Consider the following 26,500-nt stretch of genomic DNA (forward strand, 5'->3'; position numbering starts at 1 on the left):
GTTCAGATCCTGGGTGTGGACATGGCACTGCTCATCAAAGCCATGCTGTGGCAGCGTCCCATATAGAAGAACTAGAAGGACACACAACTAAGATATACAACTATGTACTGGGGCTTTGGGGAGGAAAAAAAAAAATGAGGAAGATTGGCAACAGATGTTTGCTCAGCGCCAAGAAAATATTCCTCACCAAGAAAATAAATAAATAAATAAATAAATAAATAATAAACCCACCATCCCAAAATGCTTTCATATTATTTTTGCAGCTAAATAGGAAATTACAAAACCAGCCTATTATGTATTTGAACTTTTGACACTTTAATAAGAAGCAGAGCTATTCTCCCATCCTCAAATTTTGGGAAATACTTCTCACCTTGTTGATTTCTCTTTTCGTAATGACTTTGTGATCTTCAATATGCAATTTCTAATTATTTTGGGACATAGACCTCATAAAATTTTATCAACTTGCTTGAGGTCCAACATGTTTGAAAATCACATATATTGTCCTTCCTTTGGTTTTTACACTGGTCTTTTAAATTCAATTTGAATAGGTCCTTATATATTAAAACACAAGTAGATTTCTGATTTGGTTAACAGAAACCCAAATCAATCAATAGAGAAGCCAGCATTAAATAGAAAACTTACCTTGGAGCAGTCATTCCATCACGTAAACAAATCAAGTTTTCTGGTCTTGTCCTAAGAAAAGGGTTAGATTTTCACCAAATTTGGAGAATATGTTGGGAGTTGGCTTAATTTCAGGCTGGGTGGCACCAGAAAATGTATTTGGAAATTTGGGGAGACCCTGGAAGTCAGGCCGTCGTGGGGGCGGGGCTAACAGCGGGAATCTCCTGCTGCAGCCACATTTCTCGGGAGCCAAGGTGCTCGGCTGGTGTGAAAGAAGGGCGCCCACACCTGGGTCTGTTTGCCGGCATCCAGGTCCAGGGGCCGTCTTGAGCTCGGTGCCCCACACTGTGTCCTTGCACTCATGGAAGAGCAACCTGGGAGTGTGGGGGCCCTCTTGAATAAAACCTGAGTGGAAATTCAAATGGGAAAAAAACCTATGACCTTTTTGGTTATTTTTTTAAAATTTTAATTGCAGTGTCAGTTTTCACAAAAATGAAAATTAGTAAGTAAAAAAAGCCCTCTCGCCCATCAGAGACATCCTGTTGGGGGAGAGGCTTCACCTGGAGATGAAAGCGCAGAGAAACCGCCATAAGGTGGGAGCGGCGGGCACCTGGGACAGATGCGTTTCCAGCGGGTCAGAGGTGGGTTTTACGCCCCGCCCCCACCGAGGCCCCGCCCCACCGAGGCCCCGCCCCACGCCCAGAGCCGCGCCCCACGCCTGGGTCCCGTCCCGGATTTCCGCCTCCGGGTTGCTGCGGGGTCGCTGGGGCGTTAATCCACAGCGCTGAGGCCGGCTGCAGCGTCCCAAGTGGCGTGCGCCCGGAGGCGCTGTGGGTGGGCCGGGGCCCGCGGGGGCCGGCGCTGCGGCTCCTCCCGGGCCGGGCGGGGCTGACGACGGCGGGGCGGGACCCCCTGGACGCCGTAACCCGCCCTCGGAGGCCCGGGCCCGTCAGCCCCGCGGAGGGCGCCCTCGTGGCGGGGAAGCGCCCGCGGTGGGGTCGCGCTGGTCCCCGGTCCTGAGGATCAGCGCTGCCCGCAGCTCCCGGGGTCCCCCAGCGGAGGGCCCCGCCGCCCCGCTCCCACCCTGGGGCCTGGTGACCCCAGGAAGGGCCGGAAGAGGAGGACGTCACACGACTGTGCGGCCGAGGTCGCGGGCCTGGTGGTGAAGCTGCGCCGGGCGAGCTCAGCGACTCTGGGAACGCCTCCGTGGAGGAGACCCTCTACTGCGAGGCCTGCGAGCTCCCCTGAGGGTCAGGAGGGCCCGCGTCCCGGAGCGCCTGTCCTCGGGCCGGCACTGCCAGGCTCCCCGGGCGGCTCGGCCTCCGGACCCCGGTTCTCATGTGAGTGTCACCCCGGCCTGGACGGGACCCGCCAACGCCAGCGCTTCGGGAGAGATCCGAGCGGGCCGAGGGCCTGTGGTCGCTTTAGGGCTCCCTGCCCTGCAGACGGTCGCTTATCGCGTGGACAGACCGCCCGATGGTGCCTTGGTTTTGCTAAGCTGCTAGTGGCTCGTTAACTGAGGGATGAATCCTGTGAGGTCTTGGAATCGTGTGCTCTGTCCCTGCGCGGTGTCTCTTGTGACCAGCCCTCTTAACGCTTCCTTGGGACGTCCAGAGGCATCCTAGAGTGAGCGCTTCCCCACTCTTAGCGTCGATGGGATGATTCGGGGACGGGGGACATCGAGTCTTGCCAGGCTTTGTCGAGTGAGGGATCTGTCATCCTCTGTCTAGTTGCGCAGCCTCGGAGCTTGCTGCAGCTGGCCTTCCCTCCCTCCGAAATGGCCCAGGTGTGCGTCCTCAGCCTTCGCTCTTCCTCTCAGGCAGCCCCGCCAGCGCCTGCACCAGGGTGCCCTCTCCTCCTGCTGGCCACACGTGTCTGCTGCCAGCCCCTCCCAGTGCTGTCAGCTCTACCACCAGTGACGTGTCTGCCCCAGAGGACCAAATGCCACTTGCCTCCACCAGCCACCCTTCAGGAGGCTGCCCCTGCAGCTGTTGGCTGTGAGAGCCGTGGTCCAGGGGTCAGGACACCTGGTCGGGAAGGCTCTCCCACCACGGTCACCTTGACGGCAGGCTGGTGACAGGCCCCTGGGATGCTGTGGAAGTGACTGTTTTCTCCATGGAGCTGCCTTTCTACTTTTGTCAAAACCCATCTCTCTTCCTCTCCTTTGAACACTCTGTCTGCTGTTTCGCCAGTACCACTCTGTCCTGATTACTACAGCTGTTAGTAAGTTGAAATGGGGTAGCCTGGGTCCTCCAGTTTGTTCACTTTCATTATTGTTTTGGTTATTCTAGATCCTTTGCCTTTCCATATAAATTTTGGACTCACCCTCTTGGTTTCTACAGCAAAAGTCCTGTTAGGATTTTGACTAAAATCACACTGCATCTGTAGATGGGTCCCGAGAGAAATGACATCTTCACAGTAGCGTCACACCCTACCTCTGCGTTTATTGAGGTCTTGGATTTCTTACATCACGTTTTGTACTTTGTACTTTTGTAAATTTCAGGTCTTGCCATGTTTTGTTAGTTTTTTTGTTTATTGTAAATGGTGCTTTTTAAAATTTCTATTTTCAGTTGTTCATTGCAAGCACATAGAAATACGATTGGTTTTCGTATACTGATCTTGTCTTTGTGACCTCGCTAAACTCACTTGTTAGTTCCATTGGCTTTGCCATCAGTTCTTGTGATTTTCTGTGTTGACAGCCACGTTGTTTGTGAATAGAGACAGTTTCTTCCGTTTTCCTCCTTGCCTAGGTGTTCTGGCGGGGACCTGTCAGGGTGTGGCGTAGGCGTGATGTGAGCCTTGCCTCGTGCCCAGTCTTTGGACAGAGGTGTTCTGTCTTTCCCTGTGAGTATGGTGCCAGCTCTGAGTTCTAACAGCTGGAGAAATTTCCCTCCTGTTCCTCCTCTGCTGAGTTTTTATCACGAATGGACGTGGAACTTTGTCAGATGCGTTTTCTGCGTCTGTTGAGATGATAAATGATCAGTCTTCTCCTGTCGAGCCAGCCTTGTGTTCCTGGGAAAAGCCCCCCGATCCTGCTGCCTTATCCCTTTGTAGACGTGGTTGGATCTGTTTGCTAAATGTTTAAGTACTTTTGTGTCTGCGTTCAGGAGAGATACTCATCTGAGGTTTCTTTTCTCCTAATGTCTTTATCTGGTTTTGGTTTCAGGGTAGCACTTGCCTCATAGACTGAGTTGGGAGTGCTCCCCCTTTCCAGTTTTCTGGACGTGCTTGTGTAGAATACGTTCTGATTCTTAAAAATGTAAAAAGCATTCTTAGCTCCTCAGGATGTGTACACACAGCCTCAGCTCTAGTTTGCCAACTCTTGTCTCTTAAGGTAGAAGCTAGGTCATTGTAACTTGCTTTTGTTGTAAGCCAAGAATTTCAGTGTTCACTTAGCTTAGGCTCCTGAGTTGCAGGCTTTTTGTTCGAGACTGTACGGGGCTGACAGTTGCTTGGGGGAAGAGGTTTTGGGAGTGCTTCAGGGGTTCTTCCGTGAGGCTGCGGCAGGTCTGTGTTGCGTGAGTGTGGAAACTGCTTGATAGTGCTTCTCCTGGAAGTGCCCGCTCACCTAGGGGCTGATGTCCTGGCCGTTGGGAGACAGGAAGTCTTACATACAAAGTGGGGCCTGTGTTTCTCAAGCTGGTGGCAGCAGCCTCCAGGACTTTGGGGTGTTCTTGAGACCTGGAAGTCCTCCACAAACATTTCGTGATTCGGCATTTACATTTTGGTGATTTAAGAAAATTGGACCATATTTGGTCATTGATAAGGGCCACATTGACTGGAGCCACTCTGCAGGTGTCCCCCTATGGCTCGACCACCTGTGAGCTGTGTGACCCTGGGCACCTTTCTCTCCCTCTGCCATGTTACAGAAAGGGAAGCTGGTACCTGTGTTTACAGTGCCCAGGTCATAGTAAGTGCTCAGTCTCGATGTTAGTTCTTGGCACTGCTCCTGTCAGCTGGGGGGCCACTTTGTAGTCAGTAATGCCATGTAATTTCAGTGACCGGACTGTCATGTCCATCGACACGTTGGCATCAAGCCATAGACTTTAATCGTCTTGGACTGTGTTGTAAGTGATGCCCTCAGAGCTGGGCAGCATCTGCAGCAGTTCGAATAGAGCAGAGTGGTGAGGATTGGGAGCCTGCGAGCAGGGAGCGCGTCACGTTGAAAACCTGGGTGGAGGCGGCAGTGGGGGTCCCTCTGCGGGCACTGGGTAGTTGCAGCAAAGCTTTTGCACGTCAAATAAATGTTTATTTGGATTTAGTTGGTTTTGTGACTTTATATGTAGCTTATAAATTAGTTTTGGTTTAATAGTTATATAAGAGGAATTAATACCTGGTTTTATGTCAAGTGTGTTATATTTAGAATAATTTGTCAACACTGGGGATCAGAGAGAATTTTTCCTTTAATAGGCATCTATATCGTATTCAAGTTTGAGAAACACTGGTAGAAATTACATTCTGTATTTATAAATTTGGAGGTGGATCTATTTTTTCCCTGCCTCGTGCCATCCTGTTAAAGCAGTGTGCCCAACTCCCTTTGTCACCAGGGATGGGCTCTGGGTGACAGCTGCCAGGCCTAGGAGTGGTCTGTGGTCATAGAGAAGAACAAGATTGGGATTTTCTGTCTGTGACCTGCTCTCCATGCCGTGACCTCTCAGTGTCCTCACAGTTTCCGGGGAAGGGCGTGCTCTGCGAGCGGCTGCCCAGTTGGAACACAGACTGCTGAGTCCTGCTCTGGTGAAGCCGACAGGTGCGGAAAGCCTTTGGTCTGGATTTTACGAGTAAAAGCAGCCTCTTGGCAATTTTCAAAGAATTTTTAAATAAAATCATGTGAACTACTCAGAGTACCTTTTTTAAGCAGCTAACCTGCAATCTCTAAATGAGATTCTCATTTCCAGAGGTGAGAGAGGGATATTATCAGCTTTTTTCATTTGATTATTTGTTCTAAAGAGATGGGTAGCAGTTGGGTGTCGTGCGGGAAGAATGCAGACTTTGGAATGAATCCAGCCGGGTTCTCGGTGATGGCTCTGCCGATTGCCAATGTGTGACTTTGGGAATGTGGATAGCCTCTTGGGGCCTGTTTTGGCTTCTGTAAAATGCAGATGGTCTGGATCACATTATTGCTATGACCGGAGTTTATTGAATGGCTCCTGGTTGCCAGGAACCGTGCTGGGTGTTGAATGTTACTGGGGAATAAAACAGAATGGCTTTTGCCCTCGTGGGCTCAGGGTCTGGAGCAAGGAACAGCTGCTAAACAAGTAAACAGCCATGTGTGTGATTACAAAACTGCACAATGTTTGAAGTGTCAGCATATAAAAAAGGTAGGACTGAGATTCAAGTAAAGCGTCCAGTATGCTGCCCGCTGCCCCGCTTATGCCCAGTGAACGGTCACCATTGTGGGCCTCGGAATTTACATGTGTTGAAAGGGTTGGGCCTTTTGGGGCAGTTATAGCAGTGTTTCAAAGTGAAACAGTTTTCTTGAAGAGTCTGAGTTTGTGCACAGTAATATTATGCAGCACCGTTCCTGAGAAACAGGATAAGTACTGCATATGATATTAAACACCGTTGTTCTTTTCTTGCCTCAATACAGACTTTCTCTCTGGATGTCGGTAGGGAAATGCTCCAATACTTTGTGTCCCGCAGGGGCATGGGAAACGTCTCAGCAACAGCCTGCTCTTCTCTTCTGAGCAGTTACATTCCAAGAAACATAGTGCCTTGCAAAGTGGCAGATCTGCTTTGAACCAGGCCCTGAGCTAACATCTATTGCCAATCTTCCTCTTTTTACTTGAGGAAGAATGGCTGTGAGCTAACATCTGTGCCCATCTTCCTCTGTTTTGTATGTGGGATGCCGCTACAGAATGGCTTGATGAGCAGTGTATAGGTCTGTGCCAGGGATCCAAACCCACAAACCCTGGGCTGCCAAAGTGGAACATGTGAACTTAACCACTATGCTACTGGGCTGGCCCTCATGTTATCTTTCTAAAATTACACGTCAAATTTATTGGACATGTTTTTAGGTATTTGAAAATAATTGTATTGTACTCTACTTTAAAAACAAAAACTTTTTTAACAAAGATATTAAAATTGCGCTCGTGCTGAGACCACTAGATTATTGTGTTCGTTCCTCCGAGGGCGTTCAAAGTCCCTGTTTCTGTGGTGTGTGCGGCAGTCTCTCTAGTTAAACATCCCGAGTCTTTGTGTCCCGTCCTGTTTCTGAGGGTCGGTGTGTTTGTGATTCAGATTCCTGTCCCTGTGATAGGGTGGGGGCACCTCTCGCTCAGCCCTCCCCAGTGGGCCCTGGGGAAAGGGATGAGCGGGTTTGGTGTGAAGGAGTGTGGGTGAGTAGCCCGGCCAGGGAGGCAGCCCCTCCCCCCCACCCGTGCTGGCTCGCCGCCCAGCCGAGCTCTCCCCGCTCAGCCGAGCTCTCCCCGCTCAGTGAGTGCTGGGGGGCGTGGGCTCCCTGCTCCGTTCTGCTTCGTTTCAGCCCAGTGGTTCAGGCCTTGCTCAAGGTTGCATGGATTTCGAGAGCCCAGTTGTGCTGTGGCAGGTCCCCAATGCCTTACTCACAGTTCTGAAATCCAGGAATCTGAGAAGTGGGGGAGCCGAAAGGAAGCGCAGGTGGCCTAGAGCCTGAGTGGAGCCAACTTGAGCTCCCAGCCATCTTTTGTTTTGCTAAGTTTTGCAGAGAAATGTGAACACACCGGACTCCAGACAGCAAGGAGGGTGTTCATGACCTACACAGACGCCCTGTATGACCTTTCTGAAGTTGAGACCCCCAGGCCTCAGGGGGTTGGATCCTCATCATGGTCATGGCCTGCACTTCAGGAGGCCTGAGGTGGCCAGGCTGAGGCCGAGGTCAGTCCTGGGAGGTTAGCAGGCTCTGCCTGGACAGAACCGCCCGTCTGTCTGCCCGCAGGTTGTTCCTGTGACTTGAGTCAGGGCTGAGCACGTGGCTCCGAGGCGCAGGGGAGAGGGCGCCCCGCGGGCTCCTCACGCCCGCCGAACACTCGAGAGGAGCGCAGGCCAGGCCGTGGGTTCCCTCGCCTATAAGGAGCCGCCTCTCCGTCTGTGCTGTTGTCGAATCTGACGTATTTATGAGACAGTCATTGGAACATGTGCTTTATTATGTTACAAAGACAAAAATTCCCACCAAAACACAGCTAAAAAAATAACACATTTTCCCAAGATTACATTACCAAAAACAGTTAGTATCATTGGAATATATCCATTAATACTGCTTGAAGAAGCATTATATTACATTAAAAACATGGGTGGTAGGTATTTTTTTCCAACCTTAAAGCATTAAAGTGCTTTAACTGACCATGACAGAAGTGGATGTTTGTGGGTAAAACGCTGATCTGTTCACAGGGACAAGTTACACTGTGTCCCAGATCCATGCATGTCGGGGGCCTGGGCCTCCGACTGTGCAATCAAACCTGCGAGGAACGACCACTTCGTGGCCGCCCAGCCCTGGTGGCGAACGTCTGGGTACAGCCACAGCCCGCTGTGGCCATGGGAGACAGAGGAGTGACTGGCTAGCTGTTGTTTTCCTGCTGAAACCACCTCTGCAGGTGTTGGTGTGCTGGCTCTCCTGCCTGGCTGTCACTCAGCACAGCGAGCAGCTGCCCTCCCGCCCCGTCCCCCTGGGAAAACCTTACGCCTTGAAAGCTTTTGTTGCTTTGTATTTTCTCCCCGCCGAGACTCCTTTATTCTCAGAGCTGTTCTCTCCTCCATCAGCAAAGGAAGAACAGGCTCGTGGTCCGTGAGCTCCTCACACAGGCGGGTTGGGGGTCTGAGGAGCCCCTGTGCACCTGGGGCCCCCGCTGGGAGGACGGTCACCGTTCACAGCCCCAAGGCCTTCCTTCCTTCCTGCTTCCTTCCTTCCTTCCTCGTCATTTGGCTGGGGGCTCTGCCCACCCTTGCCTGCAGTGTCACACTCCCACTAACCCTTTCCAGGAGCATACGGTGGGGGCCCTTGTGGCGTCCCCTGCCAGACTTGGGCCGATGGGAAACATGCCTAAGAAACAAAGCCATGCAAGACCTGGGAACTCAGCTGCATCTCAGCTGGGTTTGTGGACCCCAGGGAGTCGGGGATGGGCCCTTGCACTCCTGAGGTGGTACAAGGGGGACAACTGGGGGGACTCCAGCAGGTGGCCCGAGAGCAAGTGCGAGACTCCAGCCCGGCTCCGCTATGAGCTGGCTGTGACACTTGAGTCACAAGACTTAGCGCTCCTGTGCCTCAGCTCCCTTGTCTGTGAAATGGCAAGAACAGTGTCCTTACCCCGGGCTTGGGAGAGAGAGATGAGGAAATGCACAGATGGGGCGGTCTGCCCAGCCCGCAGTAGCCCTGAGTCTGTGGCCACTGTGACTGTGGCCGCCTGGGCGTGCTGTGTATTCTGGGGGAACTGCAGATCCCCCAGGAGCTGAGCTTCTCCGGGCTAATTGGCAAAGCCTGATGCCTGTCAGAGTGAGCTGGTTCTGTGACCACATGACTCTCAGCCCTGGCTGCAGGCGGAGCATCCTGGGTGCTCTCACAACCCTGAAAGGTGGGCCCCAGGGAGCGCACAGTGGAGGGGGCCAGCTGGGGGCATTATCCTAGACACAGGCACCTGCGTCAACACAAATTGCTGCTTTTAAATCAACAGAGACTGGCGATGTTTATGCTTTTTCCTGAGATGAAGTCCTAGTCGGCGCGACCCCAATGGTGGGTTTGGGGCAGAGCTGACTCTGTGGCTTTGTTCACTGGAGTTGGATGGGGTCTGAGCCACTCGAGGGCTCCCTTCCCCTGCTGGCTAGTCTCTGAACCATTTTAATACAATTAACACTCCTTCCTCCTCCCAATGTCCAGCTTTCTCCAGAGACTGGAAATCTAACAAAGAAACTGGCATTTTAACACCCATTCTTTGTTCAATGAGCAGAGGGATGGAGCTTGACTTCTGAATGGACCCTCCACAGGATCTGTTGCTTTTTCTCTGAACAGGCAACCTGAAGACAGCCCTTCCTCGCTTCCCCGAAGAGCAGGGCATCTTCTGGGTGGTTTATGGCAACAAGAAGAGACCCAGAGGGTGATTAACGGCTGTGTCTACACCTCCCCTGGCCTGGGGCTTACCTGCTTCTCTGGGGACATCAGTGACAGGAGAGCCCAGCCTAGAAATAACGTAACTCCACGCGTGCCCCAGGCAAACGGATGGGGACCCACTTGTGTTTGGCAGGCACCTGGCGGCCTGTGCCCAAGGCGGTGTCTCCGCTTGTGTTAGCCAGGATTCCCTTCATCCCAGCTGCCTGGAATGGGGTTGGCTTCATGCCCTACGCCCACATTTCTCTGTAGTCTTGTTCCCGCTCTGCAGCCGAGCTCTGGGACTCAATTCTCTGGCTGCAAAGGCTCTGAAGGTTCCATGCAGACCTAAATGGCCCCATCACTACAAAAGCTGGGCGTGCGAAAGCTGTCTCCCCAAAGCCCACTGCCTCACGAAGCACTGCACCCCCCCACCTGCCGCAGTGCTGTGCCCGTGAACACACGAGGGCCTCTGCCAGCACAGAGCCCAGCCCCTGAGCCCAAGGGGTGGGCCTTCCTGCCACCTGCTCCCTCCACCTGGGAGGGGCTCTCCCTGTGGCCCCGAGAAAGCAGTCCACTGCCCTACCCCCACTGCAAAAGTAGCCAGGGGACATGGGAGCTGCTCCAGCCGGAGAGCCTCCCAGCCAAGAGCGGTGGTGCGGACGCATGTGCCCTGCACTTCCTTGGCGGCCTCTTGCTCTGGGCTTCATTCCCATCCAGCCACCCAGGAACAAGCGATGGTCCCTCACTCGGTTTGGACCCCCACCTGGTTTACTCCTCAGCTTTCTTAGCCTGGCTTGTTGCCATCCACCTGGGAGGCCAAGAAGGCCACCAGGTTGGACTCTGGAAGACCACCAGGTTGAGGATGAGTTAAAAAAAAGCTGACCCACCATGTAGAAAAGGGTATGATTTTATCAAATATTGACAATTTCCAGTAGTTTGAGGAGCATGCTGTCCATGTTGACGCTGAGAGGGTCACTGAAGAGCAGCGACTGTGGCCAGCAGTGTTGGCATGGGTTTTGGCTGTATCGACTGTCCAGAAGCTTCCTCGCCTCCTGGGAAGGGCCGTGCCCCTGGTAACCTCCTCTCCAGTCTTCTCCAATTCTAGTGAAACTCTGCTGTTCACTTTGGGCAGGAAGTGGAAGGTAGCTGCAGTGGGGTTTGAACTAGTGGTCAAGTGTGTGAGGAATAGACTGACCCTCAAGTCCAGCAGAGGGACCCATCCTTGGGCAGAGACACAGTCTGGAGCAGTGACCCGAAAAGAACTGTGTTTTGGATACAATCACGAGCCACTCATTGCTACTCAGACCCAAAAGACAATGAAAAATACTTTTTGGCAGTCCATCAGCAAAGGCGACCCTTTATTTCGAGGGATCTCGCTTGGGAGCAGCAGAGTCCCTAAAGATTAGGCCAAGGAGTGAGGCCCATCCCAGAGGATGCTGGCCCTCAGAGCACGCCCTCAGTGCAGCTCCAGGCACCCTCATGGGCCATTCCCACTGGCTGGCTGGCTGCGCTGGCCAGAGGCATCTCCTGGGGCTGGTGAAGGCAGGCTGCAGGGCTGGACCTTGCCTTTTCCTGGGTACAACCCAGAGGTCCTGCCTCCCAGGGCAGTCTGACAAAAAGGATGAGATAAAGCAAGGCTTCTTGGGATTCCAGGCCACAGGTGCTCACGCTCTGCTCTGTGCACCAGGTCAGGTGGACTCCTCCAGAAGCCAGCAGGCAGGGCCCCCCGGCCTGCGCCGTCCCCACCCCCCTCAGTTGATCTAGCTCTCCGTGAACTCCTCTTTGATGGACTGTTTTCGGGACTTGCAGTCTGGGAGGTCGAAACCGAAGTCTGCCCACTCGTCAGGCCCAGAGCCCCCGCCCGGACCACCGCGGTTGGGGATGGTGATGGTGTGGCGCACGCGGAAGTGCACAGCCTCCATGACCCGCTGCCTCTGCAGCTCCCCGGAGCTGCCGATGGAGATGGTGGAGGCGTTGCTGCTGGAGCGGATCAGCTGCTGCGCCCCGTAGTCGTGGCCCTGCTTCAGGTCCTGCAGACCCCTCCAGATGGTCATCCGGTACTGGTCCGGGATCTTCAGGGCCCCGAGGTCCTGCAAGAGCAGTGGGCGCCCAGCCGCCCCATTAGAGTGCTGAGCTTCCGGCCCTGCTTCTCCCCCTCCCACCAGGGATGTCAGTCTGCGGGCTCACCCGGCTCCTGCAGAGCTGATTGTGAGGGTGGCCGAGGAGCCCCTGACCCGGAGGGCCATGCAGCTCTGAAGGGCCTAGAAGGATGGGCAGCACTGGACCCACCTTATGTGCAGTGATCTTGCCACATCCCATTCTTGGGGCCCCAGCCAGAGGTGGCCAGAGAGCTAAGAAGTGCCGTGTGTGTATGTGTAGGGGTGAAGCTGGGTCCCTGATCACAGTCAGACTGACAGATGGAGGGCCGCCTGCCTCCCAGCCTCGGTGGGCCACCCCCTGGTCTGCCCCTTGGGACCAGAGCAGACCATCGTGGCTCCTGTTGCTCTCCCCACTCCACACACACACCAAGCCCACACGTCGTGCTGGTGAGGCAGGGGTTAGCACTGAGCTAGCCAAGCAGGGGTCACCAGGGATGGGGACAGTAGCAGACACACAGACACGGCTACCTTCTGAGCCACTGGCCCCATGTCCTCTGACAAACCAGCATCTCTTGCCTGTGGCCCTGTTTAGGGGGGACACACTGCCCACGTTCCTGTTTAACCTGAAGATGAGCTGTGGCTCTCTGGTCATGATGCCCAGCATGCTGCTAGCCCCACACCCTCAACCCAGGAGGTTCAGTAGTGTGTGTACAGCGAGTGAGGTGTGTCTCATCTTCTTTGGGCCTCAGTTTTTCCCTGTGCAAATGGCGCTGAACTAGACCAGCTCTGAGACCCTCCTGGTCTTTGCCTCCCACAATTCTTTGCGCTTTGGAAGCACCGCCCCCCCCCCCCCCCCCCAAAATCAAAGGCAGCCTGGTCACTGGGTGCCAGAGATTCTGGGTGCCAGAGAGGGCATGAGAGAAGACTCAAGTCCAAAGGAGCGGTCCGGCTGTGGGGGGCCTGGGTGGGAGGCCCATCCAGCCCACTGCCTGTGCAACTGAACTTGCTGACAGCTTGTGAGCTGACTTCAGCGCAGGAGTTAGATGTGAGGATACAGTTGGTCTCGCTCGTGGGAAGGAGGGTTTTCCAAATTTCCCAGCTCCCCCTCACACAGGCAAGAACCAGAGACAGCAGCTGCCCCAGAAAGAAGGGAGAGCTCTTTGCCCTCCGGACCGGGCCCTGCGCACGCTGGGTCTGTGGGGCAGGCAGAGGGCTGGCCGGGCAGTTACCTCTATCGTTAGGTTCTGCAGGTGGTAAATGTTCTGTAACCCTTGGGAGGTGAAATACTCGATGCAGTTTGGACACCCCAATCCTGTTAAAAAACTGCAGAGAGAATTTGGGAAATAAAGCAGCATTAGCTTCTAAGTACCGGCTGTGCGGCTATCTGGGTGGGGACTGCCTCCTGAAGGACGCTTCCTGGCCACCCCACCGGCCACCTCTGCCTGCTGCTGGCTACAGCACTGGGGACATGCTGACCCCGGGTACAGCCTCCAGGGAGCCCCAGGCTTTCTGTGTTTTGCCTCGAGCATCTGTAGGATACTCACTCCTGACATTTCCCTGGCCTCTGTCTGTTCTTGCGATGGCAGAGAGGTTAAAACACCAGGACAGGCGGCAGCATGCAGAGACCACCCACCCGGCGGGGGTTACCAGGTTAGTGGGTTAGTGGCAGGGCCCAGCAGCAGCCCACGTACCTGACCAGGCTGGGGTCGGCATGGTAGGGGGGTGGTGGGGTGCAGTGGGACCCCGAGACCATGGACTGGGAGCTGTGGCTGCCGTTCATCTCACCGTTGGCCGGCAGGGCGTGGCCATGGTTGTTGAGGATCCCGGGGCCTGGGCGAGAGGCAGGTCGGAGTGTCAGAGAGCCGGGCCAGGCATCCTGGGCTCTGCCAGCCACCGGAAGCTCTCAAGGCGTGGCCCTCCCTGAGATCAGGAATGGACCGAGGGGACTGGCTGTGGCCTTGCCTAGTGCTGGTGGGCCGAAGCTGCTGGAGGGAGGCAGCTGTCGGGAGCCCCACGCGTGGGTCCTGAGCTGAGCAGAAGTGTCTCAAGCCAGGCCCACCCTTTGGGCCTCCTCAGCCCACCCCAGGCCGTCACTGCCCAAGCAACTCACCCATGGGCCCCAGGTTGGGCCCGGCCGCCGAGCTGTGCGGGGGAGGCTGGCCCACCAGCTGGTTGACCGAGGGCAGCTTGCTGATGCCACCATGTGCTTTGTTCATGGGTGAGAGGACGGGCCCATAGGACGGAGACTGCAGGGGGCTCCTGCTCAGAAAACGACAACTCATGTAGGTTAGCGCACAGGCAGCTTCTTTCCCTCCAGTCACCTCCACGTACTACCCGAGCTGCAGGGGGATGGGGAACTTGACCCTGCTGAGGTGTCAGAGAGCACCTCCATCCTCAGGACCCCGGCGGTGGGTGGGAGGGAGGTGGGGCGGCTCATGCCTCCAGAATCGGCATCAGTGGGCTTGCGTCACTCTGAGCACCCCGTTCTCACCCTCCACTCAGCAGAGATCTGGGAGGACCCCTTGGTGGGAGAGAAAAGTGTAGTGATGGCTGTGGCTGCTGTGGTTCAAGGAAGGCCTGGAGGAGGGGACACCAAACAGGGTCCTTGCTGCCTGTCCTGGGCGGCTGTACTTTTGGGAGGGATTTCTGGTGCTGCTGGCATTTTTCCTGCTGGGTGCAACTGGTCCCACCCTTCCCCCCTAGGCAGTTGGGGGGGAGGGGTGAAACCCCAGGGCGGGAGGGGGCGGCACTCACGGCCTCTGCAGGAGCTGCTGCTGCTGCTGCCGGTAGGAGTCGACCAGCTGCTGCGGCACCAGCTCCATCAGCTCCAGACTCTCCTTGACCTTCATCAGGATCTCAAAGTTCTCCCGGCCCCGCACCTGAGCACGAGAGGCGGACCCTCTGCCCAGGTGCCTGTGGGGCTCCTCTGGGCCCCAGACCCGGAGTGGGAGCCTCTGGGGGACCCTGGGCTTGTAGCGAAGCATCTCTCCTTTCACGGGGTCCCATGGCACCCCGCAGGCTGGGGTCTGTGCTCCTTCCTTCCTGTTCCCCAGGAGCAGGTGGCCAGGTCTCCTCTGTCCACTGCTGCCTGCCCCTGAGCCTTCCCCCCGCCTTCCCCCCTCTGCTCCCCAGTGCCCAGCACACTCGGGGTGCTGGGGGGCACTCAACAAATAGGAGGCTTTTAGAACGAGGGACTCATTCCTAAAAAAACCTCAAAAAACGACAAGCTCACACAACGCAAGACCAGTCCAAGCAAAGCACGTGGGTGATTGCATCACCAGCTGGAGTGGTCACTCTCGGGTCCATCGTGTAAACTCGGGTTACAGTGAGGTGGCCTGCCAGACTTTGGGCCGTGGGATTCCTCCTGCACTGCCCAGTGGGAGTCTTGTCATCCCACACATCGTGTTTACAGCAAGACTTCTGAAGTTGGGAGTAGTGTCACCCAGAGTCCGCGACTTGGCGGATCCAGGTTTCCCTGCAGCCTGGCCCTGTCTGGTCTGGCTCTTTGTAACCTAATTCTCCTTTTGCGGCCCTGCTGCCTGCCGAGCTCGGGGCCCCAGCTCTCAGGGTGGCTGTGGTCTCTCCTGCCTCCCCAGTGGCCCCGCGTCCCCTCCCCTGCTGCCTGCGAGCTCGGGGCCCAGCTCAGGGTGGCTGTGGTCTCTCCTGCCTCCCCAGTGGCCCCGCGTCTCCTCCCCAGCCGCCTGCGAGCTCGGGGCCCAGCTCAGGGCGGCTGTGGTCTCTCCTGCCTCCCCAGCCGCCCCAGCCTGTGCTCCACAGAGAACACTCACGTGCATGTAGTACGTGTCCTCGTCCCCGTGCCGCCTCTTCTTCACGTTGGTGCCCAGGGCAGGGATGGCAGGGGGGCTCTGCTTGAAGGCTGGAGGTGAGGCGGGGAGGGCTTTGTGAGCAGGCGGGGAGGGGGTGGGCCATGGCAGGCACAGCCACTGCGACACTGCCACACCAGGAGCTGGCCCTCACGTGCGTGCACCTCGTGGACAGCTCAGAGACCATAACCCACTTAGAGGGGCACCCAGGGAAGCCGCCCATGCTGGATGGAGCTGGACCCAGGGTGGACACATGGATGGGGCTGGCTCTGTCCCCCTGGACACAGGCTCGTGCTGTGCCCTGCCAGCTTCCACCTGGGCCCTGAGGCAGGTCCATCCAGCCCCATCCTGCGGGGTGTACTGGCTCTAACTTTCTGGGGTTGCCCTCTGCACCCTGGCCTGGAGCCCCGCTTACCACGCTTGCCGGCGGCCCCATTCTTGACGGCACTCTCGTTCAGGGCCTGCTGTTCGCGGTAGTGGTCCTCATCGGCTTTGCGGTCTCGGCCAGGACAGGCACAGATACGGCCCTCGAAGGACCGGCGGCCCAGCACCTGTCCACTGTTGCGGGGCACAGCCAGAACAGTGAGCTTTGGAGCCCAACCCAGCCTGCCCACCATTCCCACCCACCTTGGACCCCAGAGACTGGCCTTGATGGGCCAAGGGATCAGGGCTGAGCACCCAGCTGCTCTGGGACACCAGGTCCCCTGTCTCCCTTCCAAGGCCCAGCTCCTGCCCAGGCAGCCCCTACAGCCAGGGGAGGCCTCCCTCCCAGCAGCACGGCCTGCAGGGCCTCCCCAAACTCGCCTCCAGGGCCGGCACCACTCTGTGCCCTTTGCCCTCCTGTCTCCACACCAAGCCCCCCAGCCCACGTGCAGACTCACTCCCGGGTCTCCAGGGTGATGATGATGAGGATGGGCCGCCGGTTCATGCCCCCCACACAGCTGCTGTTGCACATGAAGTTGTACAGGATGGTGGTGAATTCCGTCCCCACCTACACACGGGAAGCAGGGAGAGGGCCGTGGGGTCAGCATGCGGGCTCCAACTCACTAATGTGGAGGCTCCTGGGCCTCAAAGCATCCCTCCCTCATATTTGGTGCTGGCTCTCAGTAGGCTTGTGGGAACTGGGCCCTGCTCTGTGGTCCTGTACCATCTCTCCACCCATCATTTATCCACCCATCCATCCACATCCACCTACCATCCACCCATCTATCCATTTATGCAACACACTGAACGCCATGCACCACACTTGCTCTCAGTACCGAGAGCTCAGACCTGGCCTCTGCTCTCAGAGGGCGCAGAGTGCTATGGTCTGGTTGCCCCAACCAATCCCCCTGACACAGGTTGGAGGTCAGGCCCTGGAGGCTGGGTGTGAGCAGGCATGTGCACAGGCCTCTGTGGGTACAGGTGTGTGTTTAACACGCTGTGGGCCCTGCTGGGCAGAAGGATGCACAGCACTGCTCTGGCAGAGGGCGGGGCCAGAGCTGTGCCAGTGGACGCCCAGCCCCAGCACACATGCCCATCTCCCAGGGGGGTTGCTGAGTCATGAACCCAGGACTCCTGACCAGCTGGGACCACAAAAGGGGCAGTTGTCATAGCCTCCCTGGGTCAGGATCTAAAAGCCAGTCACTGGCTTGGGGAAACCTGGCCTTTCACAAAACTGCCACCAGGGGGCGGGAGAGTCCTGCTTTCCTGGGCCGCTTTGGCAGGCGAGGGTCTGGCACAGGGGGAAGGAGGAGAGGCTGGTCACATTCCTCCCTGGGCCCTGGGCCCGCTGACATGAGGGCTGCTCTTAGAGGACCTTGCAAGGGTGCTTGGGAGCCCAGGGAGCCCAGAGCTGGGACCTGCTCTCCACCACTCCTGGCCCCCATCCCACCATCATCCCGCAGCCCCTCCACTTCTTTCCACCCCAGCTTTTCATTCCAGCTGGGCCCCCATGTCAGCCCAGAACCTTCTGCTGCCCTTAGGTCCAAGTCGGACCCTCAGGCTGTCTCTGCCTCTGTCCGTCTCTTGCGGCTCCCCCCACCACCAGGGCCTGCGCCCCCATGTCCCTGACCACAGTTCTCTCTGCTTCCCTTCCTCACTCTCCCACTCCACCTGGCTAACTCCAGTCCTCCAGGCCTCGGCCCCTCCATCCCCCCCGAGCCCCAGGGCGGACCAGCCAGTAGGGAATGGACAGGTGAAAAGAGGACAGAAGTGCAGGGCTGAGGCTCAGAGGTCATCAGGCCCACCCCCCATGGTAGCTGGGCATGCTGAAGCCCAGAGAGGACCGAGGGCGTGGTCAGAAACCAGCAGGGACCTCCCCTGCACGGACTGCACTTGGAGACACTTGGAACAAATGGGTGGCCGATGGAAGTGACATGAGGGGTCTCTGCTTGCGGGGGGTGCTGGCCTACCTGTGGGGGCTCGTAGGGTACCATGACGCTCTGCCTGCCGGTAACAGGGTCGTCCACGTACTGTGAGAGGTTGTTGCCCTCCACGCGGATGAGGTGGCTGGCTGGGGCAGACTGTCCTGTTGGGAGGGGATGCCACCTCAGAGAGGTGCCCAGCCTGGGTCCAGCCACCCCTGGGCCATGTGCATTGCAGCATTTGGGACCAGAAGGTCTGGTCCTGGGGACCTCCCAGGTGGGGCTTAGGCCACTGGCAGCCCTTGTGCCCTCGGGTCGCCTGCCCAGCAGCAGTTCTCCTGTGGGCACCAGCATCCCAGGCCCAGGCAGAGCTGGGAGGAAATGGGGCTGGGGGAAAGCTGAGCCCACCATCAGCCCCTCCCACCAGCCCCTGCTGTCTCCCAGTAGGAGGCCCTGGGCCAACCCTCCCCTTCCTGGCTGGGGCGCCCTGACAGCTGGGCAGGGGGGCTGGGGGCCCTCACCTTCATTGAGGTCCCGCCCCAGCTCGTGGTTGGGGCAGCGCTTCACGACCTCCGTCACGTGCTCCGCCTTCTTGTAGACGGGCATGGCGCGGATGGCGGTGCCCGGGGGCGGCGGGGTGGACACCTTGATCTGGATGGGGCACGTCTTGGCGATTTGGCAGTAGAGTTTCTTCAACAGCGGGGAGTACTGTTGGGGGAGCCAGCTTGAGGCTGGGAGTTTCAACTCCACACCCTCCCCGGCTGTGCACCCCTCCAGGAGTGCCTGGTTGTCTGCTGGCAGTCAGGAGTCCTTTCCCCAAGCTCTCTGATGACGGCCTCCACGTGCATGCCCCTCCCCTCCGCCAAGTGCCCTCAAAGCGCCTCCCCCAACTGCCAGGCACCACTCAGAGTGTTTGGCTTCTTCGGGCACAGTGAGGGTTGCCCTGAGCCCACTGCAGCCAGGCCCAGACTCTCTGTCGATCTCACTGGCTGGAGAGGTGGGTGCCATTGTGTCCACCTTATGGAGGAGGACAGTAAAGGCCAGGAAAGCTGCTGGAGCCTGGAGACTGAGATGGGGGTTGGGGGCTGGGAGCCAGGTCCGCCCAGTCAAGCCGGCTCTCCCTGCTGTGGATGCTGAGCCCCCAGCCCGCAGTGGTTTGAAGTGGGGTCGGGGCGGGGTGGGGGTCGAGTCTCTGTAAAAGCCCAGAGTTAGGCTTTTCTGGCATTTGTGCAGAGGAAACGTGTCATTTTCAGACACGCCGGGTACCCCATGCACTCGAGCTTCGGGAGAGAACTCCCTGGAACATGGAGTCTGAGGGGCTGAGCTCTCTGGCTTGGTTTTGACCACTGGGTGGGGAGCCCTCTGACCACGCAGTCCCAGTACCCCCGGCCCAGGACCCTGCCCAAGGCATGACTGGATGGTGCCCTTCCTGAGCCCAGCAGGGACCTCTGGAGCCAGTGCCCAGGGGCCCAGGTAGCCCACCTGAGACCCAGGCTGGCTCTCCCGAGTCCAAAGTTGACCCTGCTGGTGACCACAAGGGTGCCCACTCATTTCCAAGCTGCCTGATTTCCCAATGATTGGCTCCTGGGGACCCATCCGGGGCGCCTCATGCCCCTTTCCCATGGACAGTGGGGACTTGGAGTTTCCCCCAGCCACAAGGCCCCAGAGAGTGCCCATTGCACCCCATGGTACAGTTGGGGAAACTGAGACTAGAAACAGGGAGCTGCTGGCAGAACCAGGAAGGAGCAGGTCTCAGCCCACCTTCGCCAAGGAAGGGGGCCCTGACACCCTGACCCCACAAACATAAGGCCCCCACCAGCCACCAGTGCTGCTTCTCCAGCCATCAGGGGACACCGTGGACCCTCAGGCTCTCATAGTCTCAGCAAGTCCAAGTCCATGAATAGCGAACAGCGAGTCCCAGGCGGGCTGGAATGGGTGGGTGAGGAGTGCAGGGGCCTGTGGCCAGCGCATTCCTGGGCAGCCCCAACACAACATCCCAAGGCGGGGAGGCTCCCTTGGCTCACCAGTGAGCGCCTACAGTGATGGAGTGGGGTTCCAGGCACAGCGGAGCGAAGGTGCCCGCAGTTCCCCCTCCGTCTGGATAGCCCCTTCAGGTCTAAACAGTGGGGGCACCACTTCCAAGCCCCCCACCCCAGCCCCACTGACTGCCTCCTTGGCACTGTCCTGGGCAGCAGCGGGGACTCCGCACCCATTCTGCAGACCGGCAGTCACGGGTCCACTGTGTCCCCTGATGGCTGGAGAAGCAGCATTGATGGCTGGTGGGCGCCTTGCCTCTGTGGAGTCAGGGTGTCAGGGCCCCCTTCCTTGGCAAAGGTGGGCAGAGCCTGGGCGGGACAGTGCGCAAGTCCCCCTCTAGAAGCCCAGGTGGGGTGGGGGCCCTAGCGGGTGCTCCTGGGATCTGGATTCCCCAGGCCCGAGGTCCTGGGGAAAACGCAGGGACAAGCGTGCAAGTCTGGGTAGGGGATTGGGGGCGGGGTGTGGGGATGCCCCGCCCCAGGGAGGAGCCGCCAGGAGCTGTCCCTGGTACTGTGCAGGCGGCAGCAGCCACCCCTCCGAGCTGGGCTGGGGCTGGGAACACAGAACAGCCTGGAGTGGGCAGGTCCTCACCGAGGCCAGTGGAGCCCGGGCCTCAGGATGGAGATAGGAGGACACCCCTCCCTCCCTCTGCGTCCCAGGCAAGGCTGCTGCCGTCTTTGGACCTGGCCCTACTCCCCACAGGGGTGTCCCCAGCCCAGTGCTGCCCTAGCTGGCTGCTCATATGGCCTTCAGGCACACAAGCCTGCCAGCCCCTACACCGGCAAGGGGTTGGTCCCACGGATGCCCAGCCTGGCCCCTGTCGGGCAGCCTCAGGGAAGGATGCCTGAGGTTACCCCACACCCGGTACCATCTGGCAGTGACACAGTGGCTGCTGGGCTGCAGGGCAGGAGGGGAGCCTGGGGTGGCCAAACCAGGGGTAGGGGGTGGGGGTGGGACCTTCAGGAGATGAAGAAGCCCTGGAATACTGAAGAGCCAGGTCTGAATCCAGGAGGGTGTGGGCCCTCCCCCGCCCCAGCTCCTTCCCCTCCTCCCAGAGCTCCTGGGCCTTGGGGTTTGGTGCTGAGGAAAACCGGAGAGAGAGGAGGAGGACTCCTGGGTCCTTCTGTCCCATATAAAAGGCTGCATGGAGATGCTCCCTCCCTCCCTCCCGCGTCTCCTTCCCTAGAACCGCTAGATGGATGTGTTTCAACAGATTCTGAGCTGATAAAATCTTATTTATCTTCGGCTGTTGACACAGAGCTGTCTAGACTTGCCTGCTCGGGGATGCGTGTATTCCTTCGTGTCTGCGGGAAATGGTGTGCCTACACGCCAGTGTATGCCCATCCCTGCCCTCCCCTCCCCTTCTCTCCTCGGACTCCCCCACCCCCAGCCACGACGGACCCGGCCTGGCTCGGAGCCCCGGCCTGGCAGGGCTGGTGCGGGGGCGGTGGGTGAGAGGGCAGCGGGTGGCGGGCGCGGCGCGGTGGCTGTTAATTTCCTCGCCCTGCTCCCGGCAGCTGGGTGCCCAGCACAGACAGGTTTGGGCAGGAGGAGAGTGGAGAGCTGATAATAACTTGTCTGTCATTTTCCAGGGACGTGTAGCATCTTGCAAACCGCAAATACCGTTAACCAGCTTGGGTGAATCTGTTACAACAGATTCTGGAAGACGGGGCCAGCAGTGGGGGCTTTTATTTTTAAAATTTTTTTTTTTTAATATAGCCCACTTTTATCTGCTTTCCTTGTGAGCCTGTGTGTGTGCGTGTGTGGCACACGTGTTCAGAGCCACATTTCTCTCTTCTCTTGGGTTATAAGCCCCTTGAGGACCTCCTCAAGGCCACAGACCCTCTCTCACCCTTGAAAAGCTCCAGGGCTGATACACAGAGCACGTGGGTTCACAGAGCGATGCCCTGAAACTCACAGGGAGCCCAGGTCAACAGCCCCCATTTACAGTCCCCCTAGTAAGGGACCCCTATGCTTCTTCCAGGTAAAGAGTGGCCTCCAGGGTGACACAAGCCACAGGGGCACTCAGCTACAGCCCCCTCATGGGACCTCTCGACCTTTTTTCATGTCCTCACTCAGTGGAGAGCTGCTGGGAGAATGGAGTGGGCTCTAGGAGGTGTCAGGAGGTCTGGACAGGGTAACAGTGAAGCCACCAGCCTAGAGTGGGGGTGAGGGCACCTGTGACAATCACCCAGCCTGCTTCAGAGCCCCCATGGTCAGAAGGCAGTGAGGATCTACACACAAGGAAATTCACGCCCAACACTTCACCTTGGCCGGCGGCCTGGGTGGCTGGAGGCTCCAGGGAGCTCCTGGACACCTATAGGGCCGCAGCCAGTGCCTGGCCTAGCGGATGTGCTGGATCATGGAGGCTGCTGTGATTCCTTGAGAGCTCCTGGCTAGAGGAGGGGACAGATGCATCTGCTGACACCACCCTGCAGGCTGGACAGCGGGGGTTCCCTTTGCCAGGAGCCCAGAGGAGGAATGAGAGGTGGAAACACGCTCTGCAGGTGCCCAGTGACCCTGACCACTGTCTGGGGAGCCCGCAGAGGCTGCGGGGAGTAAGATGCCCAGTGGGGAGAGGAGAGCCTGGAGCTGGCAAGGACACTGCTCGTGAGCTAGGCAGCCTGCCCCTCAACACCCTCCAGCCAGGTGCCAACCGGTCAGCAGGAGGCACTGGGACCCTCAGGGCCTGGAAGCACAAGGCCTTGGGCCTGTGCAGCCCCCTGTCCCACACACATTTGCAGGCTGGCAGGGGATGCCTCCAGTAGCTTCCATCCTGGGCTAAAGTTGGGGTGAGGGTGGGCAGCATGTACACTGAGCTGACCCAGGAAAGAGCCCACCAGGCGCCCAGTCTGCTGTGCAGTGTGGAGGTCCTGCACACCAATGGCTCAGGAGCTGAGGCCCACACCAGAAGCCTGGACAGTGGGAGATGGGGCGGGCCCAGTGAAGAGGGGAGGGGCCCAAGGGGGTCCAGGGAAGCCAGGAGGCGACGTTGGGCACCTGGCGGGTCCTATTGTTATCACCCTCACTCTGGCCCACTCGCCCCAGCAGGGTGGGGATCCCTGGGCCTCCATCCTGTCCTTATTCTGTAACCCAGGCACATCTGGCCTCCTCTGGACACTGAGGAGAGGACCTTGGGGATGGAGGGGTGAGCAGGGCATGTTCTGAGTCATTGGGGGCAGGGCTGGACTTGCAGGGAGCCCCAGAACTCCCACCAGCAGCTGCCCCTCCCGCTCCACGGGCACAAACGGTGGCCACGTCTAAAGCAGCACACTCAGCCTCAGCCAGGCCCACACATGGGTTCCTCTGCCCAGGAACTTGGTGTCTGACTTTGCCAGCCAGAGAGCCGTGCCTACCTGTCCTGGAGAAGGCCGGCATCTCTGGTGTAGCAGGTCTTCCCCCGGCTGGCCTTTCTCTGGCAAGGACCCAGCAAGCGGGGCTGCAGGCCAGACCACAGAACGCCCAGCTCGGGATGGAGTGAGGGTGCAGGCGACCAGCCCAGCGCTGCCCACTGCAGGGGGAAGGAGCCTCCCACTACCCACATGCCCACCTCACTTGTCCCTGAGCTGGCCTGACCTTGTTGGCCTTGACCCACGGTGATTGCAAGGGTGAGCCCACCTGGGTGGGGCGCTGGGGTCAGCTGGCACCTCCGCCCACAGGACAGTCCCGGAAGCCTCTGACTGTGGGCACACCATTCTGGACACTGTGCTGGTCCGGTTTGGGCAGGCACAGGTGGGTCAGCTCCTTCCCCCAGCGCCCTGCGGCTTCCTGATGGCCTGGATGGAGGCGGGGTGGGAGCTGCACCAGCTGCAGGCGGGGGTGGGGGGGGGGGGGGCGGGGGGGGGCTGGGGGGGAGTGGGAGGGAGCAGGCTGTGGCCACAGCTGTGGCAGATGCTCAGGCTGGTATCTCTGGAGGGCCATCACCTTGGCTCCAGCGTGGAGCCCTCTCGCCTCTGACCTTCCTGCCATGGATGCTGCAGCTAAATCCCCAGGTCAGGACTGTGTTCAGGACACGCCTGCTGGCCCAGAAGCAGGAGTGCTGTCTCTTCAGTCTCTTCATGCCAAACAAACCCCCCTCCCGGCAAGCAGGAGAGGAGCCCTCGGCTTCCACATCATGCTTGGGGACCGCCCGCCCTGTGCACTTGGAGGTGGTCATTTTCAGCTTTTAATTCCAGTTGGATGGAATTGAAGTTTCAGTGACCCTCTAAATACCCAGCCAAGTGGCTGGGGCAGGGAGGGCACTGGCTTCTAAATGTCTGACCCTGCAGAGTTCCAGGTTCCTGAGGCCAGGTGGGCACCTGGCACTGCCAGGGCATCCTCCCCAAGGTCCTGGAGGCACTGCTGGGCGCCCCCCTGCACACTGAGACGCTGTGGAGGGGGAGATGGGGTGCCACGCCCCGGGGTGCACGGCTGCGGTGGAGGAGGCAGGTGTGCAATCCTAGGGGGACCCCAGGCTTTAGGCCGCTGCGTGCTTCCCCCCGAACCTCCTTCCACCTCACAGAAGCCCAGAGAGCACTCATGTTTCCACGGGCGCTTTCCTGCCCTCATGAGCTGCCCCCTCAGAGCCCCTGCGGCCATTGGAGCCCAGGAGCCCTCCCCCCACCACCACCAAGCCCCAGCTTGTGTGCACAGCCCGACCTGCCACCTCCTCAGGGCAGGCACTTTTCATTCCAGCTCTGACACCCTAGGATTTCTCCTCCTCCCCTCATCCTGAGACTGCTTGGGCAAATGGACAGAATGCCTGGATGTGGTGAGGGGCTTCTCCACCTAGGAGGAGGCTGGACCAGCAGGGCTCTGTGCCAGGGCCCCCAGAGTCGCGGCCAGTGGAATTCTGGGGGCTGAGGTCCATGGACTTGAGCTTGGCATCTCAGAAAAATCCCAAAGTGGATTTTCCCCACAACCAACCAGCTCAGTCCCCACTCACTGCTCAGCCGTGACCCTCCCCCAGAGTCCCAAAGCCCAGGGTCCAGGACAGCATCGAGCCTTCAGCACTGGCTCCAGGAGAAGCCAGGGAAGGATGTCCCCTCCAGTCCCCACTTTCCCACCTATAAAGGGGGCGAATGGAAGTGGGGGTGTGGGGGCAGCAGGCCTGGGAGAGTGTGGAACGGGGCAAGGAGGAGCGGTCCCAGGCCCAGCTGGCCTCCTCCCGGGCCCCTCTAGCACGTCGCCACCTTCACCTCTGAGGCTGGTCAGCCTGGGAGCATTCTGATTATAAATTCTTGAGGAATTTTGTTTGTCACAAAAAACAGGCAGCCAAGGTGGACGCAGCTGTCACTCACTCATTGACAAACAGTCATTGAAGCTCGCTGGGACCCAGGTGCTCCCTCCCCCAGGGGCAGGCCCTGGACCTCTGTGGGGTCAGTCCCCCTTACCACTGGCTCACTGGGGTCCTGGGGGTGCACAGGCTGCTCCCCCGACAAGCTGCGTGATGAAAGCTGGGGGTCAGGCTGCCGGGGTAGAGGTCCCCACTCTGCCCTTTGCTGACGAGTGACTCTGAGCAGGGACCTAACCTCTACGAGCCTCGGTTTCCTCATCTGTAAAGCAGGGAGAACATGAGCGCCTATGACACGGCTGCTGGGAGGGAGACGCTTGGTCAGGCACCCAGCGTGCTCTGGGGGGCCTGCCAGGAGGAGCTCTGGATGTTACGGTCAATACTGCTAACCAGACGCTCAGAGTCCACGCACATCTCCGTTCTGTAAACAAGTCCCAGAAAATAGACGATTCTTCCTAAAACACCAATTGTGTCATGCGCCATGCACAGCCCCAAACCTGTGGAACTGACTCCTGTCCCCAAGGGGCTCTCCTTTGTGTCCCCCACAAGAAGCCAGGGGGTGTGGGGCGGGGGCCGCCTTGGGGGCATCCCTAAGCCCCTGGGATCATCCAGGCTGGACGAGCCAGGACCTGGCGACTAAGGGTCCCTAAGGCCAAGTTTTGTGACCTCCAGGCCCTGGGGCTTCCCAGCTGCTGGAGAAGATGGGGGGAGAAGAGGTGACCCCACCTGAGGCCGTGAACCTGGGGCACCGACCCCAGCCAGGCCCAGACCGCGGGAAGCTCACCTCCGCCCCACAGAGCTTCCCACAATGCAAGCAATTGCCGCAATTTCTCCCTGAGTGCTCTCGTTTCCCCTTAATAATCCCTGTTTCATCCCCACAATAAACAGTGTTAGAACTCTTCCCTTGGCTTTAAATACGTGTAATTGCTCTGGGGCCAGTAACAGGTATTAATTCCACTTATGCATTCCATAAACTTTTAGGATAACGCAATTGATACCAAGATCGTGTTGGGGCACCTCCACTATTATTTTCCTGCTTGCAAACCTCCGAGGGGCTGGAAAGTTTTCTCCCGAACCCATTAGTGTTGACTCAGCCGCATTCTACCCAGGAATCCCGTGTAGCACCTTCCACATGTTCCTCCTGGGGGCAGGAGGGGCGGCGCTCACACCATGTGGGCCAGCTTGCCCCTAGGAGGGACGGAGGAACACATACACACCCGCCTGGGTCTGGGGGCAGCTGGAGG

At 58.3% G+C, this 26,500-nt stretch overlaps 1 protein-coding gene and 1 long non-coding RNA gene across 2 annotated transcripts in view; both read right to left on the bottom strand.

Moving 5' to 3' along the window:
• Positions 1-642: 642 nt before the first annotated feature.
• LOC124239078 (uncharacterized) lies at positions 643-1,260 on the bottom strand. Its single transcript, XR_006888516.1, has 3 exons — positions 1,182-1,260; positions 910-1,026; positions 643-693 (listed from the first exon to the last, which is right to left on the bottom strand). It is a non-coding gene; the product is annotated as an uncharacterized LOC124239078 (long non-coding RNA).
• A 6,467-nt stretch (positions 1,261-7,727) lies between these two features.
• TP73 (tumor protein p73) overlaps positions 7,728-26,500 on the bottom strand; it is a 67,431-nt gene continuing 48,658 nt past the window's right edge. Inside the window, exons 5-14 of the mRNA XM_046661359.1 lie at positions 18,469-18,655; positions 17,996-18,111; positions 16,484-16,593; positions 16,018-16,160; positions 15,567-15,655; positions 14,533-14,657; positions 13,889-14,037; positions 13,470-13,608; positions 13,008-13,101; positions 7,728-11,769 (exon numbers count right to left, since the gene is read on the bottom strand). Coding sequence (XP_046517315.1) covers positions 11,440-11,769; positions 13,008-13,101; positions 13,470-13,608; positions 13,889-14,037; positions 14,533-14,657; positions 15,567-15,655; positions 16,018-16,160; positions 16,484-16,593; positions 17,996-18,111; positions 18,469-18,655 — 1,482 coding nt within the window. The 3' untranslated portion in view covers positions 7,728-11,439. The remainder of the gene's footprint in view (positions 11,770-13,007; positions 13,102-13,469; positions 13,609-13,888; positions 14,038-14,532; positions 14,658-15,566; positions 15,656-16,017; positions 16,161-16,483; positions 16,594-17,995; positions 18,112-18,468; positions 18,656-26,500) is intronic.

Source organism: Equus quagga, chromosome 5 (genome assembly GCF_021613505.1).
Source record: "Equus quagga isolate Etosha38 chromosome 5, UCLA_HA_Equagga_1.0, whole genome shotgun sequence".
Classification (NCBI taxonomy): domain Eukaryota; kingdom Metazoa; phylum Chordata; class Mammalia; order Perissodactyla; family Equidae; genus Equus; species Equus quagga.